The 20,106-nt window shown below is 35.9% G+C and overlaps 1 protein-coding gene across 1 annotated transcript in view; it reads right to left on the bottom strand.

The window, feature by feature from the left end:
• The window catches only part of ARHGAP15 (Rho GTPase activating protein 15), a 698,771-nt gene that overhangs the window by 550,440 nt on the left and 128,225 nt on the right, over window positions 1-20,106 (bottom strand). Inside the window, exon 6 of the mRNA XM_070389876.1 lies at window positions 489-578. Within this exon, the coding sequence (XP_070245977.1) occupies window positions 489-578 (90 nt within the window). The remainder of the gene's footprint in view (window positions 1-488; window positions 579-20,106) is intronic.

Genomic DNA, 20,106 nt, shown 5'->3' with positions numbered 1-20,106 from the left:
AAATTAATTATATAATTTGAAAACACTGGTTTCTATAACTGTTCAGCTCTCTCCATCCCCCAAGTTGCACTGGTAAATATAATTTATGACTGGAAGGCAGGAATGGCAGTGAATGCAAATAGTTTATCATAATTAGTGAATCTTAGTTTGTTTATTTCTGAAAATCCTACACTAAATCTATGTAAGCCAAGCATTCTAGGTTTGAATCCCAAGCAGCTATCAAATACACTATAAAAGTCAATGACTTTTGGGTATATAATTAATCACCACACAATAAACATTTTGTGTTTAGATAGCAACCAGTCACCAGGGAAAAACAACAAACAACCAAAATTTGACAGGAAGAGAAGCCAGCTTTTCACAATGACCTTTGCACAACTAGTTCAAGCTCATGAAAACATCTTAACAAGGTAGTCTTGTTTTGATTACCCAGGAGAGCTAAGATTTAGAAAGAATAGGAACAATTTGAATCTATGTAACATTCTTACCTGAAAGACATTCTTTCTGCTTGATTTTTCCTTGGCCCACTCAATATGTGCCCCACACAAATCCACACTTTCTGGTTTGTTCCCAGTTTTCTGTAAACAAAAATGCAATAAGAAGAAAAAGCACACAACACTGGTGATGCATGTCAGAAAAAATAAGTTATTGATTTAATAGTTATATATTAATGGCATAAAGGCTTTCTTCTTTCTCTTTTCCAGTTTCAAATAGATATTCTCACACTCATGTTCACTGCAGCATTATTTACAATAGCCAAGACATGGAAATGACGTGTCTGTCAACCTATCAATGGATAAATGTATAAAGAAAATGTTTTATATATATATATATACACATATAAAATATTGTTGCTTTGTTTTCTAGTGGCTAAGTCATATCTGACTCTTTTGTGATCCTGTGGACTGTAGCCTACCAGGCTCCTCTGTCCATGTGATTTCCCAGGCAAGAATACTGGATTGGGTTGCCATTTCCTTCTCCAGGGGACCTTCCCCACCCAGAGATCAAACTCATGTTTGGCAGGTGGATTCATTACCACTGAGCCACCAGGGAAGCCCATATATAATATATGTGTATGTAAATCAGTTAGGGTAAGACAAATTCTTGATCTCAGATATATGCAGAGTCTGAAAGTCTAACTCATAGAAACAGGGTGGTTACCATGCACTGGGGTAATGGGAATAAATTTGCTAAAGGGTACAAATTTTCAGTTATAAGATGAATAAGTTCTGGGGATCGAATATACAGCATGGTGACTATAAATTACTATTTATAACCACACATACACACACACAGAAAGGTAACTATGTGAGGTGATGAATATTTTTAGTAGCTAATCTTAGTGTGACAATAATTTCACAATGTACATGTATATCAAACCACCACACAATACACCTTAAATTTACACAATATTATTTGTCAATTATATCTCAAGAAAGCTAAAAAAAGGAGAAAATAATACATTTAAAAGATCAATTGTATGGCTTTTAAGAATTCACTTTTCTGGCTTTTAAGACTATACACATAAGTGTAATATATATTCATACATTTGTATTTAGTCAATTTAATTTAGATCAAATAGATTATGGCATGTACTTCCTTTTATACAGTACAATGTGGGTGTTACTTAAATGCTGTTTTTACCTCAGTAATTCATAATAATCAATTAATGGGAATGTCCTCTATATTTGTCTCTTCATATTTTCATTTAGTTCAAGTGCATCATACGTACATAATTTAAATCTGCATAACTCTGAACATTAAAATAAAAACTTACCTGTCTGGAAAATTTCTTTACTGTTGTTAAAGAAAGTTATTTAAAGCCACATTTCAAAGATTCCAACTATTTTTATATGTTGTGAGCTGGAACTCCAGGTTTTCCTGGAGATTAAGTTCCATTTTCTCAAGCCATTTTCAAAAGAATACTTTAAGTTTTTAGTATACAAAGCTTATAATATTTTTATATAATTTTTAACAGTATGAACTTAAGGTTAAAACATAAAATTATGAATAAATAGTAAAAAAATGTTATAAGAAATCTATCCACAAGTTTTGCCTCTTACCCACTATGTTCTACTAGTTTACAGTAAATAAATTATTTTTCAGAACAAGCCAGAAATAAGTAGTTTTTAATAGTAAAATTTGAGATTTTCTTGAGTTTTGGCACCTCAATAAAAATTTTTTGGAAACATTGTACAGGCCAAGCACAACTCTCCTTCAGGATAAATTCAGTTGGCAAAGCATCAGTTGACATTGTATCTTTCTTTTGTTATTTGGAGGTTAATTCCATGGAAAACTAATCAAGATGAGCACGGCTCTTATGAATGCTTCAGACAGTGAAATACTTTTACTATTTTCCCATACTCCACAACCCAGGTGATCACTGCTGTGGAAAATCTTAAAGCATGATAATGATGTTTATTGTCAAGTGATTTATGACATAGAGAAATTAAGAGCAATCCGTTTCTACAGTTACTTGAATTATGGGACACTCAGAACCAATAGAAATAATCATCAATAAGCATATGTAAGAAAAAAGACTATCTCTCCCACATAATGCAATCAGGAATAAAAAATGAAAAGATTTTACATAAGAAGCACTTTTTATGGGCCAAACATTTCTCTATGTGTTTTATGGCTATTAATTCTTATTGCACCTGTATGAAGGAAGTACTATTATTATTATCATATTACAGGTAAGAAAATGTGTCAGAGTGGTTTGGTAAGCTTTACCAAGGTAACACATGTAGGAAAGGAGGAGTCAGTATTTGAGTGTTAGCAGCGCCCCTTCAGTCTGTTTTTAATTACTATGTTGTTCTTGAAAATTGAATATACAGTGTGATCATATTCATGTTAAAACATGAAACATTTAGGGAAAAGAGAGGCTTTTCTCACTAGACTAGTACAGACATATTGATCTTGTTTCTGTCTTTCTCTGTTAAACTTGATCTTCCCACTGGGCTTTTACACCACCTGTTTACCTGGAATACCTCCCAATCTTCACATGGCCGACTCCTTCTCCATCAGATCCTAGCTAAATGTCACCTTGTCAGAAGTCTTTTCTCTGACTGTCGTATATAAAATAGTGGCATTCCAATATTACTGATAACTCTCTACCTATTTTTTTTTCTATTTTCATGATTTTAATTTTATTTTATTTTTAAACTTTACATAACTGTATTAGTTTTGCCAAATATCAAAATGAATCCGCCACAGGTATACATGTGTTCCCCATCCTGAACCCTCCTCCCTCCTCCCTCCCCATACCATCCCTCTGGGTCGTCCCAGTGCCCTAGCCCCAAGCATCCAGTATCGTGCATCGAACCTGGACTGGCAACTCGTTTCATACGTGATATTTTACATGTTTCAATGCCATTCTCTCAAATCTTCCCACCCTCTCCCTCTCCCACAGAGTCCATAAGACTGTTCTATACATCAGTGTCTCTTTTGCTGTCTCGTACACAGGGTTATTGTTACCATCTTTCTAAATTCCATATATATGCGTTAGTATTAATTTCACCATAGATCTCTTCCTAGTTGAATTAATATACATAGTTTTATGCTGTCTGTTTTTCTCCCACTAGAATTTAATTCCCTGAGCTGGGAACTTGCTTGCCTTTTCCTCCACTATTTTTCCAATGTATGGAACCACGTCTGGTAACTAACTGTTGTTCAATGAATATTTACTAAATTCATAAATGAAAATACCAAGGTGCAATTAAGGTTTATGCTTTGGAAGGAAGGTTTGGGCATTTTAAAACTTCCAATTTTATACCAGTTAGGGCTTATATTTGGTTTACTGGTTAAGCAGTCTTTGTTTTGTGAGTTTTTGCTTTGCTTGCTCTGTCCATTACTGTTAGTCACCTCCTAGTGCTCACTCATATGACTTTGACCCATATCTTATGTTCTTCATGAGCTCACTGCTTCACCTTTTCTCCATGGTTAATAATCTTCATTCTGACTTTTGCTTAACAAATCCCGCTTTCTGAGTCATTCTTACTCCCACCCTGTCATGCTTGGTTTAGAGGTTACGGAAATCTGCAGACCTTTGGGTGTTCTCCCCATGTCAAGCCCTGGATTTCACTTCCTTTCATGTCCATATCTGTGTCCTGATTCAGCAGGCAATTCAACCTGCCCCTCTCTCTCCATCATTTGATGATTCACTCCACTCTCTCATCCACGTTTTCTTCTTCTACAATCCCCTTCATATTCCTCAAATTTATGGAAATGACTTGACTACTCAATATAGTAACATTGCAAACAATGGCCATCTACTTAAGCTGGGCTTTTGACTCTATGCAGAGACACTTTCATCACTATCATTGTGATAAGGACATTTAACATACCCCTGAAATCATTGCCAAGACTAATGTTATGAGTGCTTTGCAGAATTTTTATGTGTTCCTAGTCAGTTTCTATTTTTTGAATGGCACCTCTCTTACAAAGCTGTACCTTTTTCAAGTTATCCCACCAAATGGCTTACTCATAATTCACAGAGGTCATAGAGCCCTTGTGCTAGAACATTCACCATTCTCCCCACTTTCATAGTTAGTCTGTTTAATCAAAATGAACAAACAGAATATATTCTGTATGTCTTCCCTCTGAAAGTTTTATATCAACTTCTTTATTTCCTTACAACAATCTTATGAAGTTAACACCATGGCCTTTAATTGACATGTGAAGAAACTGAGGCAGAGAGTGGTTAAGTTTATTGCATTAGCTCATACACTTAATAAGGGCCTCAGCTGAGATATGGATTCATTTTTATCTGACTCCAAATCCCAAGTCCTTGAACACTGCCTCCCCTCCATACCTATCCTTTTCTCCTACTAGGCCACCTAACATCCTTTTTAGGTCTAAAAATAAGAATTAACACATTCTATTTCTTCCTTGTTTCCTCATTTCCCACTTTCATTTCTGGATTCCAGACTTCTCGACCTGGGTCTATGACTTTTGTCCCCATGTCTAATGAAGTCCCATGTCTGAGCATGACAGTGACATCTATGAGCATCAAAAGCACCTGGTCTGTCTGCCATATAGTGCACGAACAACTCATAAGGCACGTCCTGCTTTTCCTCAGGGGAAGAGACGCTCATTCTTCATCCCAAGGGTTTTCCTCGGCAGTTTTTATTTCCATCCAATCACATCCCTTATTTTCTCTCAAGTAGATTATATCCTTTAGCCTGTAATCACACTGAGGTCACTTTTGCTTAAAACACACACAAAAACATAAGAAAGCAAGCACTGAGCCACAACTTCACAGTTTCTCAGTCTCACCCATTTCCTTCTGTGATGACCAGGATTCTTCAGAGTTTCCTGTAGTTACGTTCTCTGTTCTTGTTCCATTCTCTTCACAATGTCTTAACCATTAAGGTCAACAGAAACAGTCTGATGCTTTCTCACCTATAAACATTCCAGCTGAACTCTGTAATATGAAATGCTGCTGGCTCTTCTCCTTAAAACTCTTTGTCTCTCAAGCTAAGACATTTTCTCTCCAAATTCTTCACTTTTTATATGTTGCATTCTCTGTTTTTTTGTTTGTTTGCTTGTTTTTTTTTTTTCACTGACTTCACTTCCTCATCCCATTTCTTGGTGGTGGTGATGGTGGTGGTTTAGTTTTTAAGTCATGTATGACTCTTGTGACCCCAATGAATGTAACCTGCCAGGCTCCTCTGTCCATAGGATTTCCCAGGCAGGAACACTGGAGTGGGCTGCCATTTCCTTCTCCAGGAGATCTTCCCAACCCAAGGACTGAACTTGGGTCTTCAGCATTGCAGTTGGTTTCCTGTATGCAGGTGGATTCTTTACCAACTGAGCCACCAGGGAAACCCATTTCTCAAATGTTAGTAATCCTTGGTTTATAGTTCTAGACCTTTATTATTTCTCATAGCTTATAAGCGTTCTTTGGGTTTTGTTCTTACCTATGATCTGATCCATCACTTATAAATATGCTAACTTCCCAGTGGTTTCTTGCCCCCAGAACTCTATTTTCTATCATTAGGATGTAGCACAGACAACTCTGTGAAATCACTGTCTTCTCAGAGTTGGCCCCCTTTCTCTATTGCTCATCTTGGCTAATCATTTCTTTACCTCCTTTATTCTCCTTATTTTCTTAATTCTCCACTTTCCATCAACAGCCACAAATTCTAGAACTAGACCACAGTCTCATTCGAGTTCTTATTTTCTCTAATCTGAATTCCTCTCCATGCTGTTTCTTCTGATCACAGGAAAAACCATTTCAATTAATTCTCTGTGTTTTCAATTTTTTTCTAAGATATATATCTCAAAAATAGTTCTTCTAGAAAATTTATTATCTACAGAATAATGTACAAATACCTTAGCAGAGTATACAGGCTTCTTTTCATTATCCTCCAACCACCTTCTCAGTTCCATTCATCCGTCTTTCTTCTATATGCCAGCAATGCTGAAGTTTCTAAAATGCAACATCCTTTCACAACTCTCTATATGGGGATCTGAGTATACATGCACCCCTTTTCATCTGGGACATATTTATGTCTCTCTTCAACCACTTTCCTTGCCCGCCATCTGCCATAATCTTGCTCCGTTTTATGATGTAACTCCAAAATAACCTACATGAGGCTCTCCTTCACCTCTGTAGGCACAGTCACTCACTCCTTCTCACCATTTTCCCTACTCTGAAACACACTTTTTTTGACAATTTGTTTTGTTATCCACACATTACAACTGCTTTCTGACGTGTCTCTTTCCTCCAGTTATACAATCAGAACAAGTTGGATTTGTCTTATAAATCTTTATTTTCCTAAAATCTAGCAAAGTGGCCCCAAATAAGCCCTAAACAGAAACCCGTTAACTGCTCAATCAATTTATGAACTGGAAACCTGCAACAGAAAATTTCCAGATTCATTCCAATATATTAATAAATAAAATTAAAAATACACCTCAGATTTATAGTTTATAAAATGAGAAATACTTGACATAAAAATCACAATAATCTCATTTATACTGACCTTTAACAGGAACTAATATTATAGCAAAATTGAAGCAAATGATAGAGATTTTGGGCTAAATTTTAAAGTATGCCAGAAAAAGCTAAAGAGATTTTGGTAAAAGTCTAGCAAATAAAAATATCCACCTCAAGAAAAGAAAACTAAGTAAATGAAGGGCTATATAAAAATGATCCTAATCAATCATTCATTTTTACAAATTTAAAGCAAAAAGACCCAGGCTTGGAGAACAACTTTAGGGAGTAGGCTTTATTAGAGGGGGAAATTATCAGTCTTGCTAAATATTGGAATAAGTTGTTCAGAAAAGCTGCAGAATTTATTTGGAAGACAATCAAGATTTTATTCAAGAAGCCTGAAATTAAAGAATCCTTTAATAGAAAACATTTCTGATTCTACAGCTATAAAACACATGAGAAAGTCTGCTAAACTACGTGATGCCAATGTATCACATTGTACGTCATTATAAAAACGCACTTTTAAAAATGGACTAAATATAAATTTAAGTCTAAACGTGTACATAGATTTATTCTGGGTAAACTTAAAATATAAATGACTGATTTTTTAAATATTTAAATAGAAGTATTTAAAAGTTACTTCTTCTAGACAATAAAACATATAAACGCTCTTTGCTGGAAAAGGCAAAGTTATTAAAAATTGACCTTAGGTCTTGTCCACTTCTGATTTCTATTATTTCTTAGTACATCTTTACCATTTCCCAATAATAGTGGACAGCATATTCTCTCCATAATATATTTTTCCCTGACTTAGATTAAACACTTGGAATTAAGTTCCCATTTTTCTTTATGGGATATTTGAGGGCTTTTAATGTATATTAAAGAAATATCAAAGGCCAGATGCTCTTTTACTTGATGGCATTTTCCGTGATGAAGACTGGGCATGTGTGTGGGCAACAAATCATTGGGCCACTCATTCTCATACCCTTATTACTCGACGTGGTTGAAACAAAGACAAGGCTCAGATTTTATGAAACAGGTTATTAGCTACCATTTTTTATTTTGGATTAATTGCTGTTCCAGAATATAGACTCAGATTGTCCTTATCAGTTTGAAACATGAAACACCAAATCTGTTTAGAGGAATTAAGTTCTATCACATAACTGGTTTTGTTTCTGGAAAATCAATCATGCAGGAGGATAAAACTCACTTATAAATTCTCATTTTGGCAAAATGATTTAGGAAAGAGTGCTGAATGGCTACCTGATCTTATTAATGTCTAAAGTATGGCTGCTGTCAACATAGAAGTGGATACTTTGATTGTAAGATGTGAGTTTTATGTATATGAATATAAATGGTGTTAATAATAGCTGAAATTGTTTCTCCAGTGAAATTTCTCAGTACAAGACCAAATCAAACCAGATTTTCAGAAAAGCAAAGCCTTGTTAGTGATCTGGAGCACTAGAATGTTATACGTTTGTTTACTTTGTTTGTTGAGGAGAAAGTATTCTCTCCTTTTAAGAACTTATTGTATTTATCCTGAATCAAAATCTTGCAGGAATAAACATAAAAGCTTCCATGTTTGCTGCATGCTTATATTGCCTTACGTTTATATTACATAAAAACTATTTAATGCTGCAATGTGAGTAGTTTGGGCATATTTTGATACCTCCAGCAGCCCCTCAGATTCCCTCCTTAGCCTCTCATTCACTCAGTTGGCCTCAGCTGTCCCTGTAGATGGCCAGTCCTGCTTGGGCCCATACGGTCTCACTTCCTGTGGAAGTCTAGACACCTTCTTGGAATGCAAGACCCTCTCAGTTGCCAAGGTGCAGATAGATGTTTAGCTCCCTACCACCTCTAGATTTGGATGAAATGCTGCTTTACAGGGGATAGGATCTGACTTTCTGAGTAGTCATAAGGGTATGTCCAGGATATATACAATACAGGGAGTGGAGACTGGGTGATACTCCAGTACTTTGGCCACCTCATGCGAAGAGTTGACTCATTGGAAAAGACTCTGATGCTGGGAGGGATTGGGGGCGGGAGGAGAAGGGGACGACAGAGGATGAGATGGCTGGATGGCATCACTGACTCGATGGACCTGAGTCTGAGTGAACTCAGGGAGTTGGTGATGGACAGGAAGGCATGGCGTGCTGCGATTCATGGGGTCACAAAGAGTCGGACACGACTGAGCGACTGAACTGAACTGAAGCAAAAAATGGGACGAAATCTGGCTGATAATTCCTTCTCCTACCCCATCCTTTCCTCCTACAGACTGCTTCATGCTCTCTCCAGTTTATTTGCAGCTTCTCTGAAAATCGTGGTGCACCTGCCCAGTAGCCCTCTCCAGTGTCTCTATGAGGCTCTGTGTAGAGTGGTAGGCCAGAATGATAACACATCCTCTTTACTCTTTCCCATCATCTCCCGCCTCGCTTCCTTTTTACTTTCTCTCTGTGTCCTGCGCTCATGCCTCTCAAATAGAAGCACGGGTACTTATTTTTGGCTTTGCTTTCTAGAGAATCAGGACTGAGACAATTGGTTTCTTTCCTATGATGGGGAAAGGTAGCTCTCCACTAAAATGTGTGCAGTGCTTCCTCTTCAAGAGTCTAGACTTTTTTCTGGGAAGTAGCTCAAACAGCCAGAGGCTACATTTTATCTGTCCCCCTTTACATTAACCTTTGGCCATATTACTCATTCTCATCACTGGAATAAGAGTGAGAACAATGTGAGAGGCTTCTGAGCTCACAGCTTTAACACAGCTTGCAGACTTGCCTATGCTGTCTTAACCTTTCTTCAACCGCCACTAGGGGATGACAGAACCGAGAAATGGCACAAGCACCTTGCAGCAGAAAACTGACCAGGAATATTTGTTTTGGCCTATGGTATGAATAAGAATCACTCATACCAAAATCACTCACACCAAAATCACTGCAGATGGTGACTGCAGCAATGAAATTAAAAGACGCTTGCTCCTTGGAAGAAAAATTATGACCAACGTAGATAGCGTATTAAAAAGCAGAGACATTACTTTGCCAACAAAGATCTGTCTAGTCAAAGCTACGGTTTTTCCAGTAGTCATATATGGATGTGAGAGTTAGACTATAAAGAAAGCTGAGCGCTGAAGAATTGATGCTTTTAAACTGTGGTGTTGGAGAAGGCTCTTGAGAGTCCCTTGGACTGCAAGGAGATCTAACCAGTCCATCCTAAAGGAAACCAGTCCTGAATATTCATTGGGAAGGACTGATGCTGAAACTGAAACTCCAATACTTTGGCCACCTGATGCGAAGAACTGACTCATTTTAAAAGACCCTGATGCTGGGAAAGATTGAAGGCAGGAAGAGAAGGGGACAACAGAGGATGAGATGGCTGGATGGCATCACCGACTCAATGGACATGAGTTTGAGTAAACTCTGGGAGTTGGTGATGGACAGGGAGGCCTGGAGTGCTGCAGTAAATGGGGTCACAAAGAGTAGGACACGACTGAGCAACTGAACTGACTGACTGATGAGTAAGGAATGAAGTTCTGAAGAAATTCTGAATTGTATTTGGACAGTGAGTAGTGTTTTTTTTTTTTTAACCTGAAATATCTTTACATTATTAAGAAGATTAAGACAAGGATTTTAATGTATAGTCATTAAATGGCAGTTTTTGTGTTTGAATCTAGTTCTGGTTCCAAAGTCTGTTCTCTTAACCACTATGTAATAATAATAGTGACAACAATAACAAATATATGTATTATCTTTGCTTTGTGCTAGGCATGCTACATCGGTTTTCTCACACAATCTCACAATAGCTCTAGGAAGTAGGTACTCTTATTAACCCCAAACTGAAGTAGAAACATCAAAGATTGTAGCAACAAATAAAATGTGAATCTGGGATTCCTAACCCAGGTGGTCTGACTTAGAGGCTCCTAGTTCTACCTAATATGGTATACTGCTTCCTAGAGCATTTCAATTTAGGAGTGAATTTTAAAGGAAGAATAAATACATACATTCAGTAAGTTTTAAAATGCACTGTAGAGTAAGTCCAGTTCATCTTAGAGAAATGTAAGCTCTAAATCACATGTATTACATTGACCAAAATGATAAACCACAGAGAGTCAAGCTTCATAATTAAAATAGTTTTCTGAAAGAGCCTAAGGTGAGGTTTATTGGACAGTAAGCTATTATCCATTTATAAAGCATCCTACCAATTTCATAGATTTTTGTGGTTATTAAAAATTATGTAAGATACAGAATTTATTGTGGTTAATGGCCAAATCTTGAGAAAATTATAACCAGAGAACATGGCCTCATTTATAGTAATATCGATCACTTGATTTCATTTTTTCCTTACAGAGTTTGTGTTAATCAGATATTAGAATTCATTTTTCCTTTTCTTTCTTTAAGGCCCACCTGTCATCCTCTAGATTTTGGACTGTTTTTTTTCTTTTAATTTTTAAATGTATGATGAGACCATATGATAGTGCAATCAACAGCTGTACTAATAATCTGCCCCCAATATAAGCCATGCTGACTTTGCCAGAGCACTATTATTACAAGAATTAAGACATTAGTCACAGATTTTAAATAGCTTTGTTATGCTAAGGTCAGTAGATCTATTGTAGACCTCTGTTTTTATGATTTTTTTTGAGCAGGGATCTGAATAAGGGCTTAACACTCACTTTACAAAGATAAAATAATTCCATATTCATTTTGTACAGAATACTCAATAATTCATGAATAGCTTTCTGATTAAAACTGTTTTCATCTTTTTGCTAAATCACATCATTTTACTCCCATAAATAAGTCCACTTTGTTATTAAAGTCATGCTACAGTGAATGAACATTAAATATATTGCATTATTTAATTAATGCTTATTCTCATTATCTGCATTGGAAGTAAACAATATTAAGAAAAAGTAAACAAATTATTTTAATGAAGCCTTTCATATTACTCTTTTTTTGCTTTCAAGGTTATGGCTGAATGACTGGTCTAAAAACGTTAATAGTTTATTAAATGCCTTGGAAAAGTTTTCTGTCATTAGAAGTAAAATTTGCCAGTGTTTGCCTCTGATTAGAAATATTTGTACAATGTAAAGTGAAAAACAAAAGTAGCCAAAAAATCCAAGTTACATATACAGTCGACATGTAGTTTCCATATTGAACAACTGGCTTTATAACTGTATGGTTTGAGGGGAGAAATGGTCCCTAAAATGCTTATAATACTTCAGAATTTATGTCAAAATTGATACTAAGTTTTCTGAGTATCATGCGATAAATATAAAAGGAAGTAAGGTTCACTTGGGCTGATTTTGGGTGGATGTGGAAATGAGATACTTTTTAATCAGAAATAAAGTTTGCACAATGCATTTGTTTTAGTAAGGTGCCACATTGAACACGTATTCTGGCATCACAGGAAAATACCTCCCTGTTTGAACTGGTGCTCACTGGTGTGCTGATATACCATGTTTGGGCCACAGCATATTTTTCCGCTCTCCTTAGATGAATGACCCTATTTGCTTCCTTTGTATGAGGACTCTTTACAAATGAACAGACTGCTAAAAGATCAGGTCATGGGAGAATATTAGTGCATATTTTGAGTGAGAAGATGTCCTGTGATCTACTAAATGCATTGGGCCATATGATGACAGATTTAGCTGTTTTGCTATATAATCTTTATCAATACCAGCACAGGCCTTATTGCTCTCATCCATTCATAGATTTTTAGAATAGGTTTTTCAGATAGTTTAACAAGTCTTATCTTAATTTTTTAACTGTAGAAGAAACTGAGTTTGTTTCATGTTTGTATCTTTCTTTCTTTTTTTTTTTTTGTATCTTTCTTAATACCTAGAATAGTGGCTTAACATCAAGCACCCTCAGTGATATTTGTAGAATTAATACATGAAGAGATACGTAAGCTGATACTTAATTCCCCCAAACTGTCGCTAAAAACTCTAACTCTTAATTTGAGGATATGCAGTAGTTGGGGCTTCCTAGATGGCAGTTGTGGTAAGGAACCCACCTGCCAATGCAGGAGATATAAGAGACATGATTCAGTCCCTGAGTTGGGAAGATCCTCTGGGGGAGGGCACAGCAACCCACTCCAGTATTCTTGCCTGGAGATTCCCCATGAACAGCGGAGCCTGGAGTATACAGTCCATAGGGTCGCAAAGAGCCAGACACGACTGAAGCAATTTAGCACATATACACACACAGTATTGAGTCAGCCAAAAGGTTTGTTGAGGTTTTTCAGTAACATCTGTTTTTGGCCAACACGATATTAATGATACAGGGCTCCACAGTGCCTATAGAAAGAAATCACCTCTTCTCACAATCCGGTTCAAGGTTTAATAGTCTGCACAAAACAGTCTGGACTGGTGCATATATACCCTAGGCCTCGGAACCACCAAGAAATATTTTTAAGATCAATGACTAGCATAGTATGTGGAGCAATACAAGAAATCAATAATGCTTAGAAAATAAATAAATTAAGAAATTGATTTCCCATATTTTATCATTACTCACTCCCTTCTTTCCAGGTGAAGTGTCTTTCTCCCCCCTTTTTTCTGCATTGAAATCCTCTTCAGCCTTGAGAAACGTCCTCAAACTTCACTTCCTGTGTGGATTTATTTAGAACCCTTTTCAGCTGGAGACAATCTCTCTCTCTACTTAGTTACCATAAAACTAACTCATGCCCATGTCCATGACATTCTGGAGCAATTATCAAAGTCCGCTTTTTCACTACAATTACTTGATTTTTGGGTGTGCTTTCTATTTCTTTCCAGGCCCTCAAATGACAGATCTGAGTTTGTTTCATGTTTGTATCTTTCTTATTACCTAGAATAGTGGCTTAACATCGAGCACCCTCAGTGATATTTGTAGAATTAATACATGAAGAGATATGTAAGCTGAGCATTACTCGGCACCACAGTTTCCTTGGGAAAGGACTACCTGTAGCTAGACCTATGGTTCCCCAAGCATGTTTTCTTATATTTCTTTATCATGTTAGTCATATTCTATTATAATAAACCTAAGTATGATTCTGTTTCCCCTACTGAAACATAAGCACCTGGAGAGTAGGGATCATATATTATTAATCTGGATATCTCTAGGGTTTAATAACACATAGTTTGACACCTGTTAGTAGCTGTTAACAGTTCATAAAATAAATAAATGAATGAGTTATCTAAATTACACAGCTTCTTCCTCATGAGGCAATCCATATATGTATATATATATATATATATTTAACCAGCAGTGCATATTTGCCAGATCCCATAGCTATAGTCCGAGGTCTACCCCATATCAGGCAGATGCTCTAAAATCGCAAAGTATGGAAGGTACACAGGAGGAAAGTTGCAATTGAATTTCAGGAGCCAACTGAAATACTTTGGTGGTACAAAAATAGATAAGTGTACCTGAAAAATGGAAGGGGATATGATCCAAGGCCTCAAAGGATAAATCAAATTGACAAATTTTGTTTCTTTAGGGTGTCTCTGGCACCAGATGAATTAAATAATACTGTAGCTGCTTTTGAAGCAAAAGTTTTTGCTCTTGGACTAAATGAATTGAAGTTAGAATTAATTTTTCTCTTGTCTCTTCCTTATTACAGTACCGGTCATTTTCAAACAAATAACACCTGGGTCATATTGCTGTTCAGTATATATTTGTTAAAAGAAGAGCCATGAGAGATTATTCTAGGGTGAAAATGTTTGGAGACTACAGATACACCTTATTAAAGAGCTGCCCCTGGTAGCAAATCTCAATCCATGGCAGTCTTCTCAATCATTTTCTTTTATCCTATCTTCCAACCAAACTAAAAAAATTCATTTCTCTTTTCAGCACACAGACCTTGCCCATTTTCAGCTTCATACCATTGTTCATTTTCATTTCATTTCATTTTTTTACTCCGCTGGAATTTTCCCTGCCCACAAATCTCCTCATACTGAAATTATAACCATCCTTCAAGGCCTAATTCAAATCTTTCACAGATGTGAGCTCTCCTTCCTTTAAATGTTATAAAAAAAAAACTCTCCTATGTTTCTTGTTTCATCTCATCCTATTTTTTTGGCAGAGACGCTATAAAGCAAAGACTATCTTGATTATATCTCTATGCCTTATATGTAGCCCTAACGAGCAAGCTGTTCATTGTAGGATTTCAATACATATTCTTATGAAGTCTTTTCCCACCAAGGCTTATATAAATAGCACAAACTTGATTAACCAAATGCATATTTAAATGAAAGTGAGGTAGATTGTAATGAGAAACTATGCTATTTGGATCAACTCTCCCACTGAAAACAATGAAAAGTGCTGGATAAAATACTTCTTTTTAAACTTACCTTAAAAATTGAAAAGCTGAAAAGATAGTGGGAACTTCCAAGGAAAAGTATTTTTTAGAGGTGAGAATCTGAACCCAGAGAGAAAGCATAATATCGAATCAACACAACTACACCTTGTCTGAGGGCATTATCAAAAGATAAAGGCAAACTAATATTAAACCTGTAGCTTTTCTCCAATCCCAAGGGATTATAAAGAAGACTGCCTTTGTTGTAGAAGAGCAATGTAAGAGAAGAAGGAGTGAATACTTCTGTCCCTGATAAGATATAGCACAACTGTAGCCCTCCTCTTATGTACACATAACTTGAACATTTTAAAGTGTTAGATTGATCTAATCAATCACTGGACATGCCCACAGATAATCTGAGGAAAATGCAAAACACTCTGGAGTAGGATGCATTTATCCTAGACCTCGGAGAACTTCTCATGTTATTTTAATAACGATTAGCACAAAGTCAAAGGTAAGCAGACACACAGCGAAACAAAGCAACATGAGTGAGAACCAGCAGAAACTGACATAGAGCTCAGATGTTAGAATCACAAGACACAGAATATTGGAAAAAAAAATGCCTTCTAATTTTCACACAATAAAAGTGAGTTTTTTAAATGTGTGTGAGTGAATAAAACAAGTGTAACAATGACATAGTAAATTAAAAATATAAACTTCTAGAAATTAAAATTATAATAATTAAAAAAAAAAAACAATGATTATCACAAAGGGAGATTGAATTAAGGAATGAGAAAATAAATCAAGAGAAGTTATTTGGAATGCAGTTCAGAGAGACAGAAAGAAAGAAGAATATAAAGCACGTGGAGGCCAGAGTGAGAAAACATAGGTTTAACTAGGGGCTTAGAAGAAAACAAGAGAAAATGTAAAAGAAGTTTCATTTGAAAAGATAATAGCTTGGGATTTTCTATTAATAAACTACATTAATGAGAGCTATAATCAATTTCAGGGGACCTAACAATCTGGTCAGGGAAATAAAAAGAAACTGACATTCTAATGTATCATTGTGAAACTGTAGAAATATTATGAGCAACCAAAGAATGGTAGTTAGATTAACAGGTAACTTCTTGATCACAATAATGGATGACAGAAGACAGTGGAAAGCTATTTTAGATGTATTGAAAGAAAATTACTGCCAACTCAAAATTTTATATCCAGAGAGAATATATATTTCCAAAATGAGGGAGAAATAGAGAGATTTGAAACAAGCAGACGCTCAGACAGATTGTTACCACAAGACCCTTACTACAGGAATTTCTCAGAATATACTTCAACCAGAAGGAAAAGTAATCCTAGAAGGAAGATCTAAGAGACAGGAAAAAATAAATAATGTGGGATGTGGCAAATATTGGGCAAATATAAATCAGTATTGATTCTATAAAACAGGATAAATAATGTCTAGTGGTGTTAACATAGAAAAGAAAGAATTAAAATACAGACAGAAATAGCATATACATTGGGAAGGAGATTAGTGAATTTAAAAAACATTCTAAAATAATATTTGAATAGCTTTAGTCTTTAATAAGTTATAATTACAGGCAAGTCATTAATAGAACACAAAATGTATCACTCTCAAATCAAGAGAGAAAAATATGAAATGATTAAAACAAAAAGAAAGAAAAAGCAAGACATATTTAGAGAAAGAAGCAAGAAACAAAACAAAGGCATGCAGTGATTCCATTTTACAAATTCAAAAACAGATGAAATAAACTATATTTTTAAGAGCTATAGGTATAGGTGGGAAAATAATAAAGGGTGAAAAAATAATGACTAAGATGCCATTTAAGTCTGTGACAAGGGAATAAGCTATGATGACATACAGATAATTGGCAGGGCTTGTAGGGTCTATATCTTGACCTGGGTGGTGATTATGCAGAAGTTTGATTAATACCTGTTAAAATATACAAATTTGTTTAATATATTTTACTAAAAATAGATTCTGCATTATTTTCCAATGACAGTATTTAAAATTTTAAAGTGAGTTACAAATCAGAATCTAGAATATGACCGGTGTCTTTTCCTTTATAAATCCAGAAAACCCAGATCTAAGGACACCACTGGTTTTCCAATGCTCCTTTTTACAAGAGGGTCAACCAGTCTGGACCAAACAAGTGAACAAAACAAAGACAGTGTATATAGACATTAAGAAGGAGACAGTGTCCTCTCTTGGTGAAGACTATCTTTCTTTCTGAAGTTTTATCTGACCTAGATTTGGGATTAGGGTATTTCCTTCATGTTAGAAAGTGAGAGCAGTAGTAGGTGGTAATGTACCCATTTCTTTTTTTTCTCAATGAAATCGCAGTTTTGTTATAGGTTCATCAGTTTGAGAAGAAAACTTATATAGATGTGAAATTCAGCCCACTCATCCATTATTGATTCAAAAGCCATCCTACTCTTTAATGACCTTATTGAAAAAGAAAAAGAGAATAGATCAGTCCTCCCTGAATAAGTCACTGAGGACACAGAGCCTATGAAACTCAGATTTACACACACCAGCAAAGTGATTCTGCATCTCTCTTCAGGGGAGAGACTGCTTTTGATAAAAATGGGACATGGTTATAAACTGAAAGAATTTCAGTGAGAAAAAAATATTGTCACACATGGAATGTGGGATCAGGCACCACAGTCTGTGACATGCTGTATTAAATGTGAAAGCAGTAAGTGTAAGAGGCAATGGAGGAAGATACATATGGAACGTATATATGGACATCAGGATGTTACATCTATAACCCCAGATAGAGAAATGGCTTCACAAACAATATTTTATGCTGCCTGTGGATACATATTTCTTTTTTTGGAGACTATACATGCTGGCATTCCTTGAATTAATATACTTTTTCTTCTCTGCATGTGTGAATCAATTCAAGTGACTCAATTCAATGATAAGTTATAATTATTAGGTTAGTGTAAACATAATATCAGTTTTTGCATGGTTGAAATTTGCCATTTGATATTGGAATACATACTTAAATAAGTGTGGTTAGGTTATACATCATCTGAATGCACATTTCTCACTTGATATTCTTTTTGCTAATGACTTAGTACTTGCTGTTTATATTTATTTTAAACTATGGAAAGGATGGACAAAAAGCAAATTTGAGTGATTTTCTTATTAGAGTTCAAAATAGCAGCAGAGACAACTTGCAACATCAACAACGCATTTGGCCCAGAAACTGCTAATGAATGTGCAATGCAGTGGTGGTTCGAGAAGTTCTGCAAAGGATATGAGAGCCTTGAAGATGAGTGAAGTGGCCGGCCATTGGAAGTTGACCATGACCAGTTGAGAGCAGCATCAAGCTGATCTTCTTAAAGCTACACAAGCAGTTGCTGAAGAACTCATCAACCATTCTATGGTCATTCAGCATTTGAAGCAAATTGGAAAAGTGAAAAAGCTTAATAAGTGGGTGCCATATAAGCTGACTGAAAATCAAGAAAACCGTCATTTTGACATGTTGTCTTCTCTTATTCTGTGCAACAACAGTGGATCATTTCTCAATTGGATTATGACATGCGTGAAAAGTGGATTGTATGTGACAACCGGTAATGACCAAGTCAGTGGCTGGACTGAGGAGAAGCTCCAAAGTGCTTCCCAAAGCCAAACTTGTACTAAAAAAATGTCATGGTTACTGTTTGGTGGTCTGCTGCTGGTCTGATCCATTACAGCTTTCTGAATCTGGGGAAACCATTACATCTGAGAAATATGCTCAGCAAATTGATGAGATGCATCGAAAACTGCCATGCCTGCAGCCAGCATTGGTCAACAGAAAGGGCCCAATTCTTTTCCATGACCACGCATCGCACAACGAATGCTTCAAAAGTTGAACGAATTGGGCCAGGAAGTTTTGCCTCATCCACCATATTCACCTGACCTCTCACCAACCACCACTTCTTCAAGCATCTTGACAACTTTTTGCAGGGAAAATGCTTCCACAACCAGCAGGATGGAGACTATGCTTTCCAAGAGTTCAGTGAAGCCTGAAGCACAGATTTTTACACTACAGGAATACACAGACTTATTTCTCATGGGCAAAAAGTGTGTTGATTGCAATGGTTCCTTTTTGATTAATAAAGATGTGCCTGAGCCTAGCTATACTGATTTAAAATTCAAGGGCCAAAACTGCAATTACTTTCGCATCAATTTAATACATTATACTTCATATTATGTACTACAGAATATAGTATATTTATTTTTAATAGAGTATATTGGAATATAATAATTATTTTAAGATTATTGTGTATATTTTTATAAATTAATTTTACTCCATACTAATTATCTTGGCAAATATTACTATCCCCACTTTATAGATGAGGATTCTGAAACTCAAAGCAGTTGAATAACTCTTTTCAGTTCCTAAGTGGCAAACTAGAATAGAGTCCTCTGTGGTTGAACTTCAAAACCCTTCTCCTAGCCATTTTGCTGGTTTGTCTCATCAGTGCATTAGCATTTGAAGATCATTCCTATACACATTAAAATATCGTTTACTCTTCTAAACACATTCTGCACTCACTTAAGCAGTTTCTATGCACCCCTTGCAGAAAAGGGTAGACTTTCCCCAAAAGTACCATGAACAATAATACCAGAGCATGTGTAAGGGGGCACAAGAGAAATTCAGAAACTTGAGAATAAATCTCTTTCAAAATAAAACCACAGTATCTTTAATCAAGGTCTGGCAATCATCATATCATTTCTCTGAGACTGGTATTGGTAAATGTGGGCTATCCCACCAAGCCTTTAATGCTTGTTAGAAATGTATCCAAGAAGCTGACTAACAAGGCAATTCATGCAGTACAAACAGGAATCTGTGATTCTTTCCCCCATTACCACAAACATAGTTACT

This window comes from Bos mutus, chromosome 2 (assembly GCF_027580195.1).
Source record: "Bos mutus isolate GX-2022 chromosome 2, NWIPB_WYAK_1.1, whole genome shotgun sequence".
NCBI classification, from domain to species: Eukaryota; Metazoa; Chordata; class Mammalia; order Artiodactyla; family Bovidae; genus Bos; species Bos mutus.
Note: the sequence above shows the minus strand (reverse complement) of the source record. Positions and strands in the feature narration are given on the sequence as shown.